This window comes from Salmo salar, chromosome ssa08 (genome assembly GCF_905237065.1).
Source record: "Salmo salar chromosome ssa08, Ssal_v3.1, whole genome shotgun sequence".
Taxonomy (NCBI): Eukaryota; Metazoa; Chordata; class Actinopteri; order Salmoniformes; family Salmonidae; genus Salmo; species Salmo salar.
The window spans coordinates 12,925,253-12,940,205 of record NC_059449.1 but is presented as its reverse complement, the minus strand read 5'-3'; the positions used below and the strand labels follow the sequence as shown (position 1 = coordinate 12,940,205).

The 14,953-nt window shown below is 43.0% G+C and overlaps 1 protein-coding gene and 2 non-coding genes across 5 annotated transcripts; all 3 read left to right on the top strand.

Annotated features, from left to right (window-relative positions):
* Positions 1–5,504: 5,504 nt before the first annotated feature.
* Positions 5,505–12,779, top strand: rps3a (ribosomal protein S3A). 3 transcript variants are annotated; one of them, XM_014209379.2, is made up of 6 exons: positions 5,521–5,710; positions 6,525–6,628; positions 7,725–7,912; positions 11,424–11,632; positions 11,959–12,068; positions 12,616–12,779. In XM_014209379.2, the coding sequence occupies exons 1-6, from the start codon at positions 5,649–5,651 to the stop codon at positions 12,741–12,743; spliced, it is 801 nt and encodes a 266-aa protein (XP_014064854.1). In that variant the 5' UTR covers positions 5,521–5,648; the 3' UTR covers positions 12,744–12,779. The 3 variants fall into 3 exon arrangements, 2 of the variants coding, with proteins under 2 accessions (XP_014064855.1, XP_014064854.1); XR_006770777.1 differs by lacking the exons at positions 11,424–11,632; positions 11,959–12,068; positions 12,616–12,779 and having other exon boundaries at positions 5,505–5,710; positions 6,525–6,808; positions 6,877–7,785; XM_014209380.2 differs by lacking the exons at positions 11,424–11,632; positions 11,959–12,068; positions 12,616–12,779 and having other exon boundaries at positions 5,505–5,710; positions 6,525–6,683; positions 6,752–7,785.
* LOC123744322 (small nucleolar RNA SNORD73) lies at positions 7,596–7,665 on the top strand. The gene has a single exon (XR_006770900.1). It is a non-coding gene; the product is annotated as a small nucleolar RNA SNORD73 (small nucleolar RNA).
* LOC123744323 (small nucleolar RNA SNORA17) lies at positions 12,096–12,225 on the top strand. Its single transcript, XR_006770901.1, has one exon. It is a non-coding gene; the product is annotated as a small nucleolar RNA SNORA17 (small nucleolar RNA).
* Positions 12,780–14,953: the final 2,174 nt, after the last annotated feature.

Here is a 14,953-nt window from a genome sequence, read left to right as displayed (position 1 = left end):
GCCATTTTAGGACGCAGTTCTAGTGCTGTTGACAAGGAGTCAGGCAGCGCCACAATTCTTTTGACCTCACAAGCAGTCCCTCTCCATGGGGACACTGGGACACGAGGCAGTCAGTTGAGTTCCAGCATCAGACAGCGGTTGCGTCCCAAATGGCACCCTGTTCCTTTTAATGTGCGCTACATTTGACCAGAGCCCTATGGGGAATAGGGGGCTCTGATCAAAAGAAGTGCACTATAAAGGGAATATGGTTCCATTTGGGACATAGCCAAAGTCAAGGTTGGTCTCTGTAGCAGTGACCTGAAATATAAGTGCTTACTACAGTGCAATGCTTTAATTTACATGCAGGTTACGTTGAGTGGGTTCAAGTCAAGACACTTTTGCACTGACTTACCTGAGGTAACCTACAAAATGAAAGTAAGAGAGAGTATTGATATAGTAACTTGTGTTTCATAGTGGGCTGTTGAACTGCAACCTTGATGACATAAATTAAATACACATTTAATTTACAACATTTTCTTTTCTTGTTTTGTCTTTTGTGTTCCACATCGCATTAATGAATTCAGCTACTCACACAGCTTTGTGCCAAAGTGCTCTCATCTTTTGATTGGATGAACATTCATTATATCCTTCCAAATCAGTACCTGAGGGAAATATATATTTTTTTAAATATCCTGAACAAATAAAGGCTGCTAAAACCATACGGTTGGAACACATATCCTCTTGACTGTTTTCTTTAACAAATGTATTCTGCGTGAAGCTTGGATTTACTTTGAACCCCCCCATGGGGCAGATTCCATCAGAAAACGAAGCTGAGTGAAGGCTGTTGCATTATGGTGACAAGAGGGAATTACACACATCTCTCCAGAGACTACCCACTGGGCACAGATGTCAATTCAAGGTCTATTCCACTTTGGTTCAATGTCATTTTATTGAAATGACATGGACAGGTCCGGTTTAATGCAGGGGTTTACCGGGGCTGAAGCCCCTGGGCCCAGGCCAGTGGGGGGCCCAAGAAGCATATATACAGTATATATTATAATTTTTTTACTGCAACCAGAGGAGGATTCAGGAGCCCGCTCTCAATGAGTGTAGACAACCTGCTGCTGCTGCTCTACTAATCATCAGATGGGGGGAGGAGAGGAGGTATGGGGCCCACGTGGGTAACTGGGGGGCCCTGCCTTGATTGGGTAACCGATTAATAAAAAACTGCATAATAAATAAATGTGACCGGTCAATTGCGTGAGTCAGGGGCTGGGCCCAAGAGCCAAAAAAACACAATTACGTTTTTTTTTATCCAACCACAGGAGCCTGCTCTCAATGTTCAAAATACCCCAGAGAGCATAATTTAGCCACAGAGGATCAATCGTTTTAAAAAAATAACTGTGGATTAAATTGTATCAAAAGTGCATACAGTGTACTGCAAAATAAAGGAAACACCAGCATAAAGTGTCTTAGTGTATTGGGTCACCACAAGCTGCCAGAACAGCTTCAATGCGCCTTGGCATAGATTCTACAAGTGGACATAAACCATGCCAGGAAAATGCACCGCACACACCATAACATTCACTTTGTATCCCTCACTTACTTAAATGTCTCCTTTATTTTGGCAGTTACCGGTTGCCTACAGTCGGGAGGCCGCAATTTGGCTAGCATGCACGCCAAATATACAGCTTGTTGCATTGTGGCCATAGACATATAATCCATAAAAGGGATTTGGAACCTCTACCCTGGCAATTTGAGTGTTAAACTCATGGGTACACTTTCATTGCCTGCCAGTCCTGATTTAAATGGGAACTGCCATCTATGGATTATATTCTATGCGGCTGTCGGTTTGTCTTTTGCAAATTTCAAAATGCAATCGTGGGAAAAATGTACCGTTTGGAAAGCAAGCAACGTTGATTCAACCAGTGTGCCCAGTGGGTAAATGTATCCTTGTGATGATGATGATGATGATGCCTTTCTGAATAGGAGGCTGATTTTTAGCAGCATGCTACAGAAGGTAGGCAATATGGCAGGCAATCAAGATAACGTTTTTGGAGGCATGTTGTGAGAGAAGAGGATGCTGCACCTCTCTTGATTTTGGTTGTTGACTTCAACCAGGCGAGAAGGTCAAAACATTTTCAGTGATAAGAGTAAGAACATTTTGGGCGCCTGCTGATTTTAAAGCCAGATGAGGGGTTCAAAACGTTTTCAGTGACAAGAGTAAGACCTTTTTGGGCGCCTGTTGATTTTAAAGCCAGGTGAGGGGTTCAAAACGTTTTCAGTGACAAGATAAAAAACTTACTCCATGTTGGATGGTTGTTGAGCTTTAAAGACCCTCACTTCCATTCTCCTGATCAGGGATTATCCCTGACAAGGAGATGACAGGAATGTTATTAATTCTATTTAAATTAATCTTCATTAGGTGTTACAATATGTCTCTAACATGCACATTCACAGACTTATTTATACAATGTATATGATTTATGTATACTGTACATATGAGGGATTTGGCCAAATTAGGCTTCACCAACATTAGGACATATGTTGAACATTAAAGAGTACCTTTCAGATACTGTATAGAATCTTAGAAAAAAGGTGCTATCTAGAACTTAGAAGGGTTCTTCGGCTGTTCCCATAAGAGAACTCTTTGAAGAACCTTTTTTGGTTCCATGTAGAACTCTTTTGGGTTCCACGAAGAGCCCTGTCCACAGAGGGTTCTACATGTGAACAGCCGAAGAACCCTTTTGGAACCCATTTTTCTAAGAGTGTAGAGACAATGTAGGTCTAGAATGAATGTATGTCAATGTTTACATTTTCACCAGGTTCAATTCAGCTAGGCGTCATCCCTAACCCTGTAATGACACAGTTGTATCAGTGTCCTAATAACGGGAGGAGGCAAGACACACCTGCATGGAATGTTAACGGTTTGAGGTTCAGGTTCAACCTGTTTTCTTCATTAAATATTCACTTGTTGGTTCACTCATACAGCATGTTAGGGACGACTGTCACGCAGTGTACTTGGCTGACTGAATAGTGTAATACAGTGCAGAGTATTGAGTAATATACATGCATATAACATATAGTTTAACATAATAATATGCATATAAGATATAGTTTAACAGAATAACATGCATATAAGATGTAGTTTAACATAGCATGCATATACACTGCTCATAAAAATAAAGGGAACACTTAAACAACACATCCTAGATCTGAATGAAAGAAATAATCTTATTAAATACTTTTTTCTTTACATAGTTGAATGTGCTGACAACAGAATCACACAAAAATAATCAATGGAAATCCAATTTATCAACCCATGGAGGTCTGGATTTGGAGTCACACTCAAAATGAAAGTGGAAAACCACACTACAGGCTGATCCAACTTTGATGTAATGTCCTTAAAACAAGTCAAAATGAGGCTCAGTAGTGTGTGTGGCCTCCACGTGCCTGTATGACCTCCCTACAATGCCTAGGCATGCTCCTGATGAGGTGGCGGATGGTCTCCTGAGGGATCTCCTCCCAGACCTGGACTAAAGCATCCGCCAACTCCTGGACAGTCTGTGGTGCAACGTGGCGTTGGTGGATGGAGCGAGACATGATGTCCCAGATGTGCTCAATTGGATTCAAGTCTGGGGAACGGGCAGGCCAGTCCATAGCATCAATGCCTTCCTCTTGCAGGAACTGCTGACACACTCCAGCCACATGAGGTCTAGCATTGTCTTGCATTAGGAGGAACCCAGGGCCAACCGCACCAGCATATGGTCTCACAAGGGGTCTGAGGATCTCATCTCGGTACCTAATGGCAGTCAGGCTACCTCTGGCGAGCACATGGAGGGCTGTGTGGCCCCCCAAAGAAATGCCACCCCATACCATGACTGACCCACCGCCAAACCGGTCATGCTGGAGGATGTTGCAGGCAGCAGAACGTTCTCCACGGCGTCTCCAGACTCTGTCACGTCTGTCACATGTGCTCAGTGTGAACCTGCTTTCATCTGTGAAGAGCACAGGGCGCCAGTGGAGAATTTGCCAATCTTGGTGTTCTCTGGCAAATGCCAAACGTCCTGCACGGTGTTGGGCTGTAAGCACAACCCCCACCTGTGGACGTCGGGCCCTCATACCACCCTCATGGAGTCTGTTTCTGACCGTTTGAGCAGACACATGCATATTTGTGGCCTGCTGGAGGTCATTTTGCAGGGCTCTGGCAGTGCTCCTCCTGCTCCTCCTTGCACAAAGGCGGAGGTAGTGGTCCTGCTGCTGGGTTGTTGCCCTCCTACGGCCTCCTCCACGTCTCCTGGTGTACTGGCCTGTCTCCTGGTAGCGCCTCCATGCTCTGGACACTACACTGACAGACACAGCAAACCTTCTTGCCACAGCTCGCATTGATGTGCCATCCTGGATGAGCTGCACTACCTGAGCCACTTGTGTGGGTTGTAGACTCCGTCTCATGCTACCACTAGAGTGAAAGCACCGCCAGCATTCAAAAGTGACCAAAACATCAGCCAGGAAGCATAGGAACTGAGAAGTGGTCTGTGGTCACCACCTGCTGAACCACTCCTTTATTGGGGGTGTCTTGCTTATTGCCTATAATTTCCACCTGTTGTCTATTCCATTTGCACAACAGCATGTGAAATGTATTGTCAATCAGTGTTGCTTCCTAAGTCGACAGTTTGATTTCACAGAAGTGTGATTGACTTGGAGTTACATTGTGTTGTTTAAGTGTTCCCTTTATTTTTTTGAGCAGTATACATGTTGTGAATAGTTAAGTCAGTGTTTTCCAAACTCCAAGGGATGCATGTTTTGTTTTTAAGCCCTAGCACTACACATCTGATTCAATTAATCAACGCATCATTACATTATGATTATTTGAATCAGCTGTGTAGTGCTAGGCCAAAAACCAAAACGTGCACCCCCTAGAGTCCCCAGGACCGAGTTTGGAAAACACTGAGTTAAGTCAATATATGTTTATTTTCTCATAATTCAGGTGAATAGTCTTTCCTTCATCATGAATATGTGAGTGAGTATTTCGGTTGAAGTTATTTAAGTTACAGCGACTGTAAGTTAAATTTTGTTAATTTGTGAAAGTGTTGGTGCATCGTATTTCACTGCCACAGTAAAAACCAGTGGCTGTTCTAATTTATATTTTATACTCAGTTACATGTTTATGCATATATTCATTCATTCTGGAACAGAGATTCATATTATTATAAATCATATATGAATTATATAATATAATTATGTATTTATTTACAGAATTTCAGACATACAACACAATATGTGTCAGACTGAATGTCAATCATTCATGTGAGCGTATGAACTGAGCTAACTGTCAAAGTGGGGGTGTTTAATTGTTTATTTGGATCCACATTAGCTTTTGCAGAAGCAGCAGCTATTGTAGTGGATACAGTGTGATCAGGATAGAAATATCAATATTGTAGCATAACAATACTATATCATACAATGTAGCAAACACTTCCTGAGTTTATTAAATGTTGTTATAACGTATCAATAAAGGACTGCGATATCACGCTAGGCCAGTAGTGAACGACAACGTGCTAGTTTGAGGTCTCAACATATCGCGAGTCGCGAGATGTGAGAAATCTCAGCTCTGTCTTTAACACTCGCGATAATTCCTATTTCCTTCTCTTTCACTCCCTGTAGCCAACATGGCAGTCGGCAAGAATAAGAGGCTGACCAAAGGTGGCAAAAAAGGTGCCAAAAAGAAGATGTAAGTAGCGCAATTCATCCATTAAATCGGGCAATACACACTATTAAGTTCAGGTTATTGACTTTTAGTTTGAAAATGTGAAGGATGAGGTTGATATTGACTGGATGCACTCAGACCAGTGGCTGTTGCTAATCTGCTTGGCTCAGTGCGCATTCGGTGTTCATGAGTTTGCATAAGCGACACTGAACTGTTACGTAAGAGACTGTCAAAGTCTTAACCCAGGCTGCATATCGTGAAGCATTTTATATAAATGTGCCGAAATGCACACATTTGCCTGTAATCTAGCGACATCGGCTGTCTTAACAAGCTAAACTACCTAACTAGATCATTATTGTAGCTATGGTGGCTAACAAGATGGCAGACATGTCCACGTTATGTTCATTGCTGGCTAACGTTAAAGTATTTTCTACGAAATGGTGTGGTCAAACAGTATTGTAGCCAAGCCAGCCAGGGCTACATGTGCGTGGTGCCGACCCTTCAGTCGTTAGCGAGAAAAGGCAAATTTGTCAGGTAAGATAATTTAGCCAGTTAGCTGGGCCTTACATTAGTAACCAGCTAGCTAACGTTATGCTATCCCAGTCATGTTTTATTGATTAGCCAGGTGCCTGTTGAATTTCCACGTTTGATTGTACTGGAAGTTGACGTTCATACCATTGCCAGCATTTGACAATAACAAGTTAACGTTAGCCCTTTGGTTGGTTTCACGTAAACTAGACTGCAACCTTAGTTTCTTTAGCTAGCTACATAGGCCTGTGTCATATCAAAACAGATTAACAGAAGTGATATTGACCACACTACTTTCTCTATCCCCCAGTGTCGACCCTTTCTCCAAGAAGGACTGGTATGATGTCAAGGCACCCGCTATGTTCAACATCCGCAACATTGGCAAGACCTTGGTCTCCAGGACTCAGGGAACCAGTAAGTCTGCTTTTCCAACAGATGCCGATTTAATGGAGCAACACATGGTTCAGTGGTGATGGCTACCGGTATGAAGACTAACATGCAGCAGAATAACTGCAGACAGAGCCACATGGTTCTGTGGTGATGGCTACCAGTATGAAGACTAACATGCAGCAAAATAACTGCAGACAGAGCCACATGGTTCTGTGGTGATGGCTACCAGTATGAAGACTAACATGCAGCAAAATAACTGCAGACAGAGCCACATGGTTCTGTGGAATTATAGCAGGGTTTGGAAACTGGGGGTTGATTAAAGTGAGATGAACTCCTGACCTTGTACTGTAACCAGCTAGCTAGGTAGCCTAATTCAACTAGCTTTGGGACAACTTTGGGAGTCTGTATATTGGTTGGACTCACTGAGTTGTGCATCGTTCTGGTGGGTGGTGACGGATAACCGTACCGCAGTATAGCCGGCTTCGCCCAAAATGTTTCTGGTTAACAAAAGCTTATGTATAATCTCTAGGGATGTACCAGACAACGTGAAATGTTCCTCGCTATCAAATCAACATCAGTATTCAACTTTTGTCCGAACCGCGCCGTATTCCTGCCAAGTTAGACAGCGGTCTGCCATTAGACCACGCACTTCACGTGAGACTGCCTACCACAAAATCTACCATTTATTTAATAGCGAGGTACACATTTCACTACATCTGGTAAGTAGAGTTCCTAGAGATTATACATGTGCTTTTGTTGACAGGAAGTGTTTGCTTGGCGAGGCCGACCCTGTTGGTAGGGTTATTTTCCGTCAACACCAGAACGATGCACAACACGGGGAGTCCCAACTAATAGTCCGGAAGTTGTCCTAAAACTACCATTTAATATGGGTTTGTTGGTCAGTAATGTCCCTTTTAGTTTTCCCTTTTAAAATTGTTTCAGATTGTCGGTCTTGTCTTGGTTTTGTGTGTACCGTACTGAACACAATGGGAATGCATGATGACAAATTGTTTCGGCTCAATGATTGCCACTGATTACTGGGAAAGAGATCTGCTGATGTTCCCTGCCTTGGCCTCCATTCCCCTCACTGCATCCCACATCAACTAATCTGTTCTACTAGGAATTGCCTCTGATGGTCTGAAGGGACGTGTGTTCGAGGTGAGCCTTGCTGACCTGCAGAACGATGAGGTGGCCTTCCGCAAGTTTAAGCTGATCTCAGAAGACGTGCAGGGAAAGAACTGCCTGACCAACTTCCACGGCATGGACCTGACCCGTGACAAGATGTGCTCCATGGTCAAGAAGTGGCAGGTGAGGAATCCTACAGGAGGATGGAACACACAGCTGGATTTGTGGAGATATTGTGGTTTTGATATGCATTTAATCACAGTACAAAATGTATGGAAATGGGTCATACTGCCATTAACTTCTATGGGCAAGCGTCCCACCTACTCAACAGCCAGTGTAATCCCGTGGCGCGTTATTCAAATACCTTAATGCTATTACTTCAATTTCTCAAACATATGACTATTTTACACCATTTTAAAGACAAGACTCTCGGTAATCTAACCACACTGTCCGATTTCAAAAAGGCTTTACAAGAAAGCAAAACATTAGATTATGTCAGCAGAGTACCCAGCCAGAAATAATCAGACACCCATTTTTCAAGCTAGCATATAATGTCACATAAACCCAAACCACAGCTAAATGCAGCACTAACCTTTGATCTTCATCAGATGACAATCCTAGGACATTATGTTATACAATACATGCATGTTTTGTTCAATCAAGTTCATATTTATATCAAAAACCAGCTTTTTACATTAGCATGTGACTAGCATTCCCACCGAACACTGCCGGTGAATTTACTAAATTACTCGCAATAAACGTTCACAAAAAACATAATTATTTTAAGAATTATAGATACAGAACTCCTCTATGCACTCGATATGTCCGATTTTAAAATAGCTTTTTGGTGAAAGCACATTTTGCAATATTCTCAGTAGATAGCCTGGCATCACAGGGCTAGCTATTTAGACACCCAGCAAGTTTAGCACTCACCAAAGTCAGATTTACTATAAGAAAAATGTTATTACCTTTGCTGTTCTTCGTCAGAATGCACTCCCAGGACTTCTACTTCAATAACAAATGTTGGTTTGGTCCCAAATAATCCATTGATATATCCAAATAGCGGCGTTTTGTTCGTGCGTTCAAGACACTATCCGAAAGGGTAAATAAGGGTGACGAGCATGGCGCATTTCGTGACAAAAAAATTATAAATATTCCATTACCGTACTTCGAAGCATGTCAACCGCTGTTTAACCTCTTGAGCATCTGATCCCGTTAGCGGGATCAAAATCCAGCGAAAAATCATATCGCCAATTAGCATTAAAAAATTATCATAATTTTTTACAAAAATTAAAAATATATATTTTTTTTTTTTATAGATACACCTCTCCTGAATCGACCCACGTCGTCCGATTTCAAAAAGGTTTTACAGGAAAAGCAAATCATTAGATTATATTAGATGAGTCCATCGTAAAAAGCAGCTTCATAGCCATTTTCCGACCAACCACTTCCATCACATATTATCAATAAACAGCTAAATGTAGCACTAACCTTTTACAAACTTCATCAGATGGCACCCCTAGGACATCATGTTATACAATGCATGCATTCTTTTGTTCAATAAAGGTCATATTTATATATAAAAACAGCATTTTACATCTCTGTCTGACGTTGACTACCTAATTTCCCCTCAAAAGCGTCCCGGTAAACAATGCTACGTTTCAATAAATTGCTATACTATAACGATTTTTTAAATGTATATTGTCAATCTAACATTTATAGATGAATATCTCTTGAGAACACCCGTCATACCAGATTTTAAATTAACTTTACTGGGTAATCACACTTTGCGATAAAAGGAGATGCGATACTCAGAAAATCAGCTAATATACAGTGCTCGGCGCCATCTTGGATGCAACAGTATGAACCATCTCATCTTCAATAATATTGTCAATAATCGCCTACCTTTAGTTGTCTTCATCAGAAAGCATCCCAGGTCCACAACAGATGTATTTTCGGTCAAAAAGTCCATACTTCACGTTCCATTAGCCTGATGTTGGTAGCGCGTCCTATGGCTCTCTCCAAACGCAGCTCTGCACTTCATACTGAAAGCAATCCTCGCGCATGTAGGTTCGTTCAAACATGTCAAACGTTGTATAAAATAAATGTTCAGGGCCACTAACACCAAGAGAGCCAATAAGATTCGAGGGGGATGATTTCACTGCCTTTAAAACCGTTTCCAAAGGTGGGGGCAGACATGGCCGCCGGCGTCATAATGGTGATGGCCCATCCCCTGTGACCAATTTCAAACTCCTGTCATTCACTGAGTTTTGACTCTATAAGGCTCAAACCACTGTGAAAGGACTGGCGACATCTAGTGGAAGCAATAGGAAGTGCCAAAATATTCCTAAACCCCTGTATTTTTCAATGGGATAGGTTAGAACTCAATACAACACATCAGGTATCCACTTCCTGTCAGAAAATGTCTCAGGGTTTTGCCTGCCAAATGAGTTCTGTTATACTCACAGACACCATTCAAACAGTTTTAGAAACTTTAGAGTGTTTTCTATCCATATATAATAAGTATATGCATGCCCTATCTTCTGAGTTTGATTAGTAGGCCGTTGAAAATGGGAACGATTTTTTTTCAAAATGCGCTGTGGCGCCCCCCTATCCTAGGGTATCCTCAAGAGGTTAAAATAAATGTTTATGCTATTGTTCTATAAAAAAAAAAAAAACGATAATATTCCGACCGGGAAAGCCTGTATACGTACAAAGAGAGAAAATAAATACATCTCGTGCACGAGCGTGAGTCTCAGGGTACTCTGACCAGCCACTATCCAAACGCGATAATGTGTTTCAGCCAGAGGCTGCCTCGATATCATTCAGCTTTTTCCCGGGTTCTGAGAGCCTATGGGAGCCGTAGGACGTGTCACGTTACGGCAAAGATCCTCAGTCTTCAATAAAAAGAGCCAAGATGAACAACAATTTGTCAGAGGGCGCTTCCTGTTTGGAATCTTCTCAGGTTTTTGCCTGCCATATGAGTTCTGTTATACACAGACACCATTCAAACAGTTTTAGAAACTTTAGGGTGTTTTCTATCCAAAGCCAATAATTATATGCATATTCTAGTTACTGGGCAGGAGTAGTAACCAGATTAAATCGGGTATGTTTTTTATCCCGCCGTGTCAATACTGCCCCCTAGCCCTAACAGGTTAAAGGTGCAATATGCAGAAATCACTCCGCCATTTAGTTTGCCTAATTTCACTTTTTGACAAAACAACCAGTCTTTGTTTAGAGAATCATTATACCATCTAAACCGATGTAATATTTTCTATAACTAAACATTTTGTATTTTCAGCTGTTTGAAGCTAGTCTAAGAAAGATGCGAATCTTAAGAACAGGAAGCATAGAAAAAACAAACATCTACCGCTTCTTATACTTGCGTTCAATGAGAATGACAGAGCTATAACTCGCATTTCTATGAATTTGGTCGGGTCGTCCAAAAAGTGTCATTGCAACTTTAAGCTGAAAGGCACCGCCTTTCCCTCATAGTTTTTCTCAGCACACGTGGAATGTAAACCACAATTTCAACACTGTACCCTAATACTGTCACACCACCTTCAAAAGTGATGTACCATTATGGGTAATCTCAACACTATGAATTAACCTCTGCCCTGTAATGTTATTGATAACGTGTTGGGCCCAATGTACCCAAAACTATGAATTTACCTTTATCCTGTCTCCCCGCCAGACCATGATTGAGGCCCATGTGGACGTGAAGACCACCGACGGCTACCTCTTGCGTCTATTCTGTGTTGGCTTCACCAAGAAGCGCACCAACCAGATCAGGAAGACGTCGTACGCCCAGCACCAGCAGGTCCGTCAGATCAGGAAGAAGATGATGGAGATCATGACCCGTGAGGTCCAGACCAACGACCTGAAGGAAGTTGTCAACAAGCTGTAAGGATGTTCGCCGTCCTGTTGCTGGTTCAATAGAATGTTCTGCACTCTGGGAAGATGTGGTCCATGTGAAATGCAACATGGAGTGCATGCATATTAATTGGCTGTTAGATGAGGCAAATCATTTATTTCAACAAAATTGTTGCATGTGTCGAACACTTTTCCTGCATCTTTAATTGTGTTCAGTTAAGTGTTGATGTCTGAGCAAGTTGAATGGCTTTCGATGAAGGCAGCCAGTAATTTAACTAGATCTCTCAGCCGGTCATTTTCAGTAGCCAAGCCAGGTTCCCTCTTACTGATTCACTTCTTTTCCCTTTGTCCTCTAGGATCCCTGACTCCGTTGGCAAGGACATTGAGAAGGCCTGCCAGTCCATCTACCCCCTCCACGACGTCTACGTCAGGAAGGTTAAGATGCTGAAGAAGCCCAAGTTTGAGTGTAAGTCACCTTGAACCTCAAACCTATCCTGCCCCTTGAGGCGTTGCAGTCCGACAATGTGTCGAGCCTGTGTCATAAGGGGCGGAGAGTGAAAGGGTTATGTCTACACCAAGGACCCAGAACGGTGGGTACTTGGAGTGATCATGGCTCCGACAGATGGCACAATACTAGACAAGTGATGGTGTGAAAGAAAGCCTATCCAGGATCTTTGTCAAAAACTTACCATGCATTAAAGAACCTCCACAAAAACAACCAAGGTTATTAAAGGTCACCTTTGACTGAGCTTGGTTTAATCATGACCACTGTAAGGGCCCCTCCCAGCATCTGGCAGCAGTTCTGTACGACAATTGTATCTTAACATATGCCGATATGGCTGCATTTACAGGCAGACAATTCTGATCTTTTGGCCAAATAATTATTGGCCAAAAGATCCGATTTGGATTGTGTAAACACAGCCTAGCATACTAAATTGACTTATCCAATGTGTCTCTAACAGCCTTGAGTTGTACTCTGGTGTTGCGCTTATATAATTCTTGTCTCCTTCCAGTGGGCAAACTGATGGAGCTCCACGGTGAGGGTGGTGGCAGCAGTGCAGCCAAGCCCTCTGGGGACGACACCGGGGCTAAGGTGGATAGGGCCGACGGCTACGAGCCCCCCATCCAAGAGACCGTCTAAACACCTGACAGATTTAATAAAAAAATGTAAATGATACTCAACTGTTGGTGTCTTCTGTTAATGGGATGGTTGTTTAGGATAGTTATAGAGCTATTCTTTTTCAGGCATAAATCAAAGCATTTATAGTTACTATAGAAACCATAAATGCTTTGATTTCTATCTGGAGAAAGAAAAGCTCGATGTAAAACTCAACGTGTTACGCGGTTGAGGCCGGTTGTACGTAATGCCAAATTCTAAACTGGAGGCAGTTTACGGCTTAGAAATTAACATTCGCCTCTCTGGTGGACATTCCTGCAGTCAGCATGCCAACTGCGCACTCCCTTAACTTGAGACATCTGTGGCATTGTGTTGAACTGCACATTTTAAAGTGGCCTTTGTCCACAGCACAAGGTACACCTGTGTAATGATCATGCTATTTTATCAGGTGAATGGGTTCTTGGTAAAGGAGAAATATACACACAGGTATGTAAATACACTGCTCAAAAAAATAAAGGGAACACTTAAACAACACAATGTAACTCCAAGTCAATCACACTTCTGTGAAATCAAACTGTCCACTTAGGAAGCAACACTGATTGACAATAAATTTCACATGCTGTTGTGCAAATGGAATAAACAGGTGGAAATTATAGGCAATTAGCAAGACACCCCCAATAAAGGAGTGGTTCTACAGGTGGGGACCACAGACCACTTCTCAGTTCCTATGCTTCCTGGCTGATGTTTTGGTCACTTTTGAATGCTGGCGGTGCTTTCACTCTAGTGGTAGCATGAGACGGAGTCTACAACCCACACAAGTGGCTCAGGTAGTGCAGCTCATCCAGGATGGCACATCAATGCGAGCTGTGGCAAGAAGGTTTGCTGTGTCTGTCAGCGTAGTGTCCAGAGCATGGAGGCGCTACCAGGAGACAGGCCAGTACATCAGGAGACGTGGAGGAGGCCAACAACCCAGCAGCAGGACCGCTACCTCTGCCTTTGTGCAAGGAGGAGCAGGAGAAGCACTGCCAGAGCCCTGCAAAATGACCTCCAGCAGGCCACAAATGTGCATGTGTCTGCTCAAACGGTCAGAAACAGACTCCATGAGGGTGGTATGAGGGCCCGACGTCCACAGGTGGGGGTTGTGCTTACAGCCCAACACCGTGCAGGACGTTTGGCATTTGCCAGAGAACACCAAGATTGGCAAATTGCCACTGGCGCCCTGTGCTCTTCACAGATGAAAGCAAGTTCACACTGAGCACGTGACAGACGTGACAGAGTCTGGAGACGCCGTGGAGAACGTTCTGCTGCCTGCAACATCCTCCAGCATGACCGGTTTGGCGGTGGGTCAGTCATGGTGTGGGGTGGCATTTCTTTGGGGGGCCGCACAGCCCTCCATGTGCTCGCCAGAGGTAGCCTGACTGCCATTAGGTACTGAGATGAGATCCTCAGACCCCTTGTGAGACCATATGCTGGTGCGGTTGGCCCTGGGTTCCTCCTAATGCAAGACAATGCTAGACCTCATGTGGCTGGAGTGTGTCAGCAGTTCCTGCAAGAGGAAGGCATTGATGCTATGGACTGGCCCGCCCGTTCCCCAGACCTGAATCCAATTGAGCACATCTGGGACATCATGTCTCGCTCCATCCACAGACTGTCCAGGAGTTGGCGGATGCTTTAGTCCAGGTCTGGGAGGAGATCCCTCAGGAGACCATCCGCCACCTCATCAGGAGCATGCCCAGGCATTGTAGGGAGGTCATACAGGCACGTGGAGGCCACACACACTACTGAGCCTAATTTTGACTTGTTTTAAGGACATTACATCAAAGTTGGATCAGCCTGTAGTGTGGTTTTCCACTTTAATTTTGAGTGTGACTCCAAATCCAGACCTCCATGGGTTGATAAATTGGATTTCCATTGATTATTTTTGTGTGATTTTGTCAGCACATTCAACTATGTAAAGAAAAAAGTATTTAATAAGATTTCTTTCATTCAGATCTAGGATGTGTTGTTTAAGTGTTCCCTTTATTTTTTTGAGCAGTATATTTTGTGCATATGGAACATTCTTGGGATCAATACTTTACAGGTAGCAAAACTTTCAGTGTATTTATACTAACGTTACCATGGCACTCATGCTCAAGATTCAAGGGGCTCAATTACATCGTATTGCAATATAGGTTAATCAAATTGACTGCCATATGGAGTTAAAATATAAACCCTTCTCAGTATTGTGGTTTACG

Bases quoted from the DNA above. Each gene is read 5' to 3' on its own strand.
- rps3a (XM_014209379.2), top strand. From the start codon at position 5,649: ATGGCAGTCGGCAAGAATAAGAGGCTGACCAAAGGTGGCAAAAAAGGT. The intron at 5,711-6,524 runs GTAAGTAGCGCA...TCTATCCCCCAG, and splicing joins AAAGGTGCCAAAAAGAAGAT to TGTCGACCCTTTCTCCAAGA. The intron at 12,069-12,615 runs GTAAGTCACCTT...GTCTCCTTCCAG, and splicing joins GAAGAAGCCCAAGTTTGAGT to TGGGCAAACTGATGGAGCTC.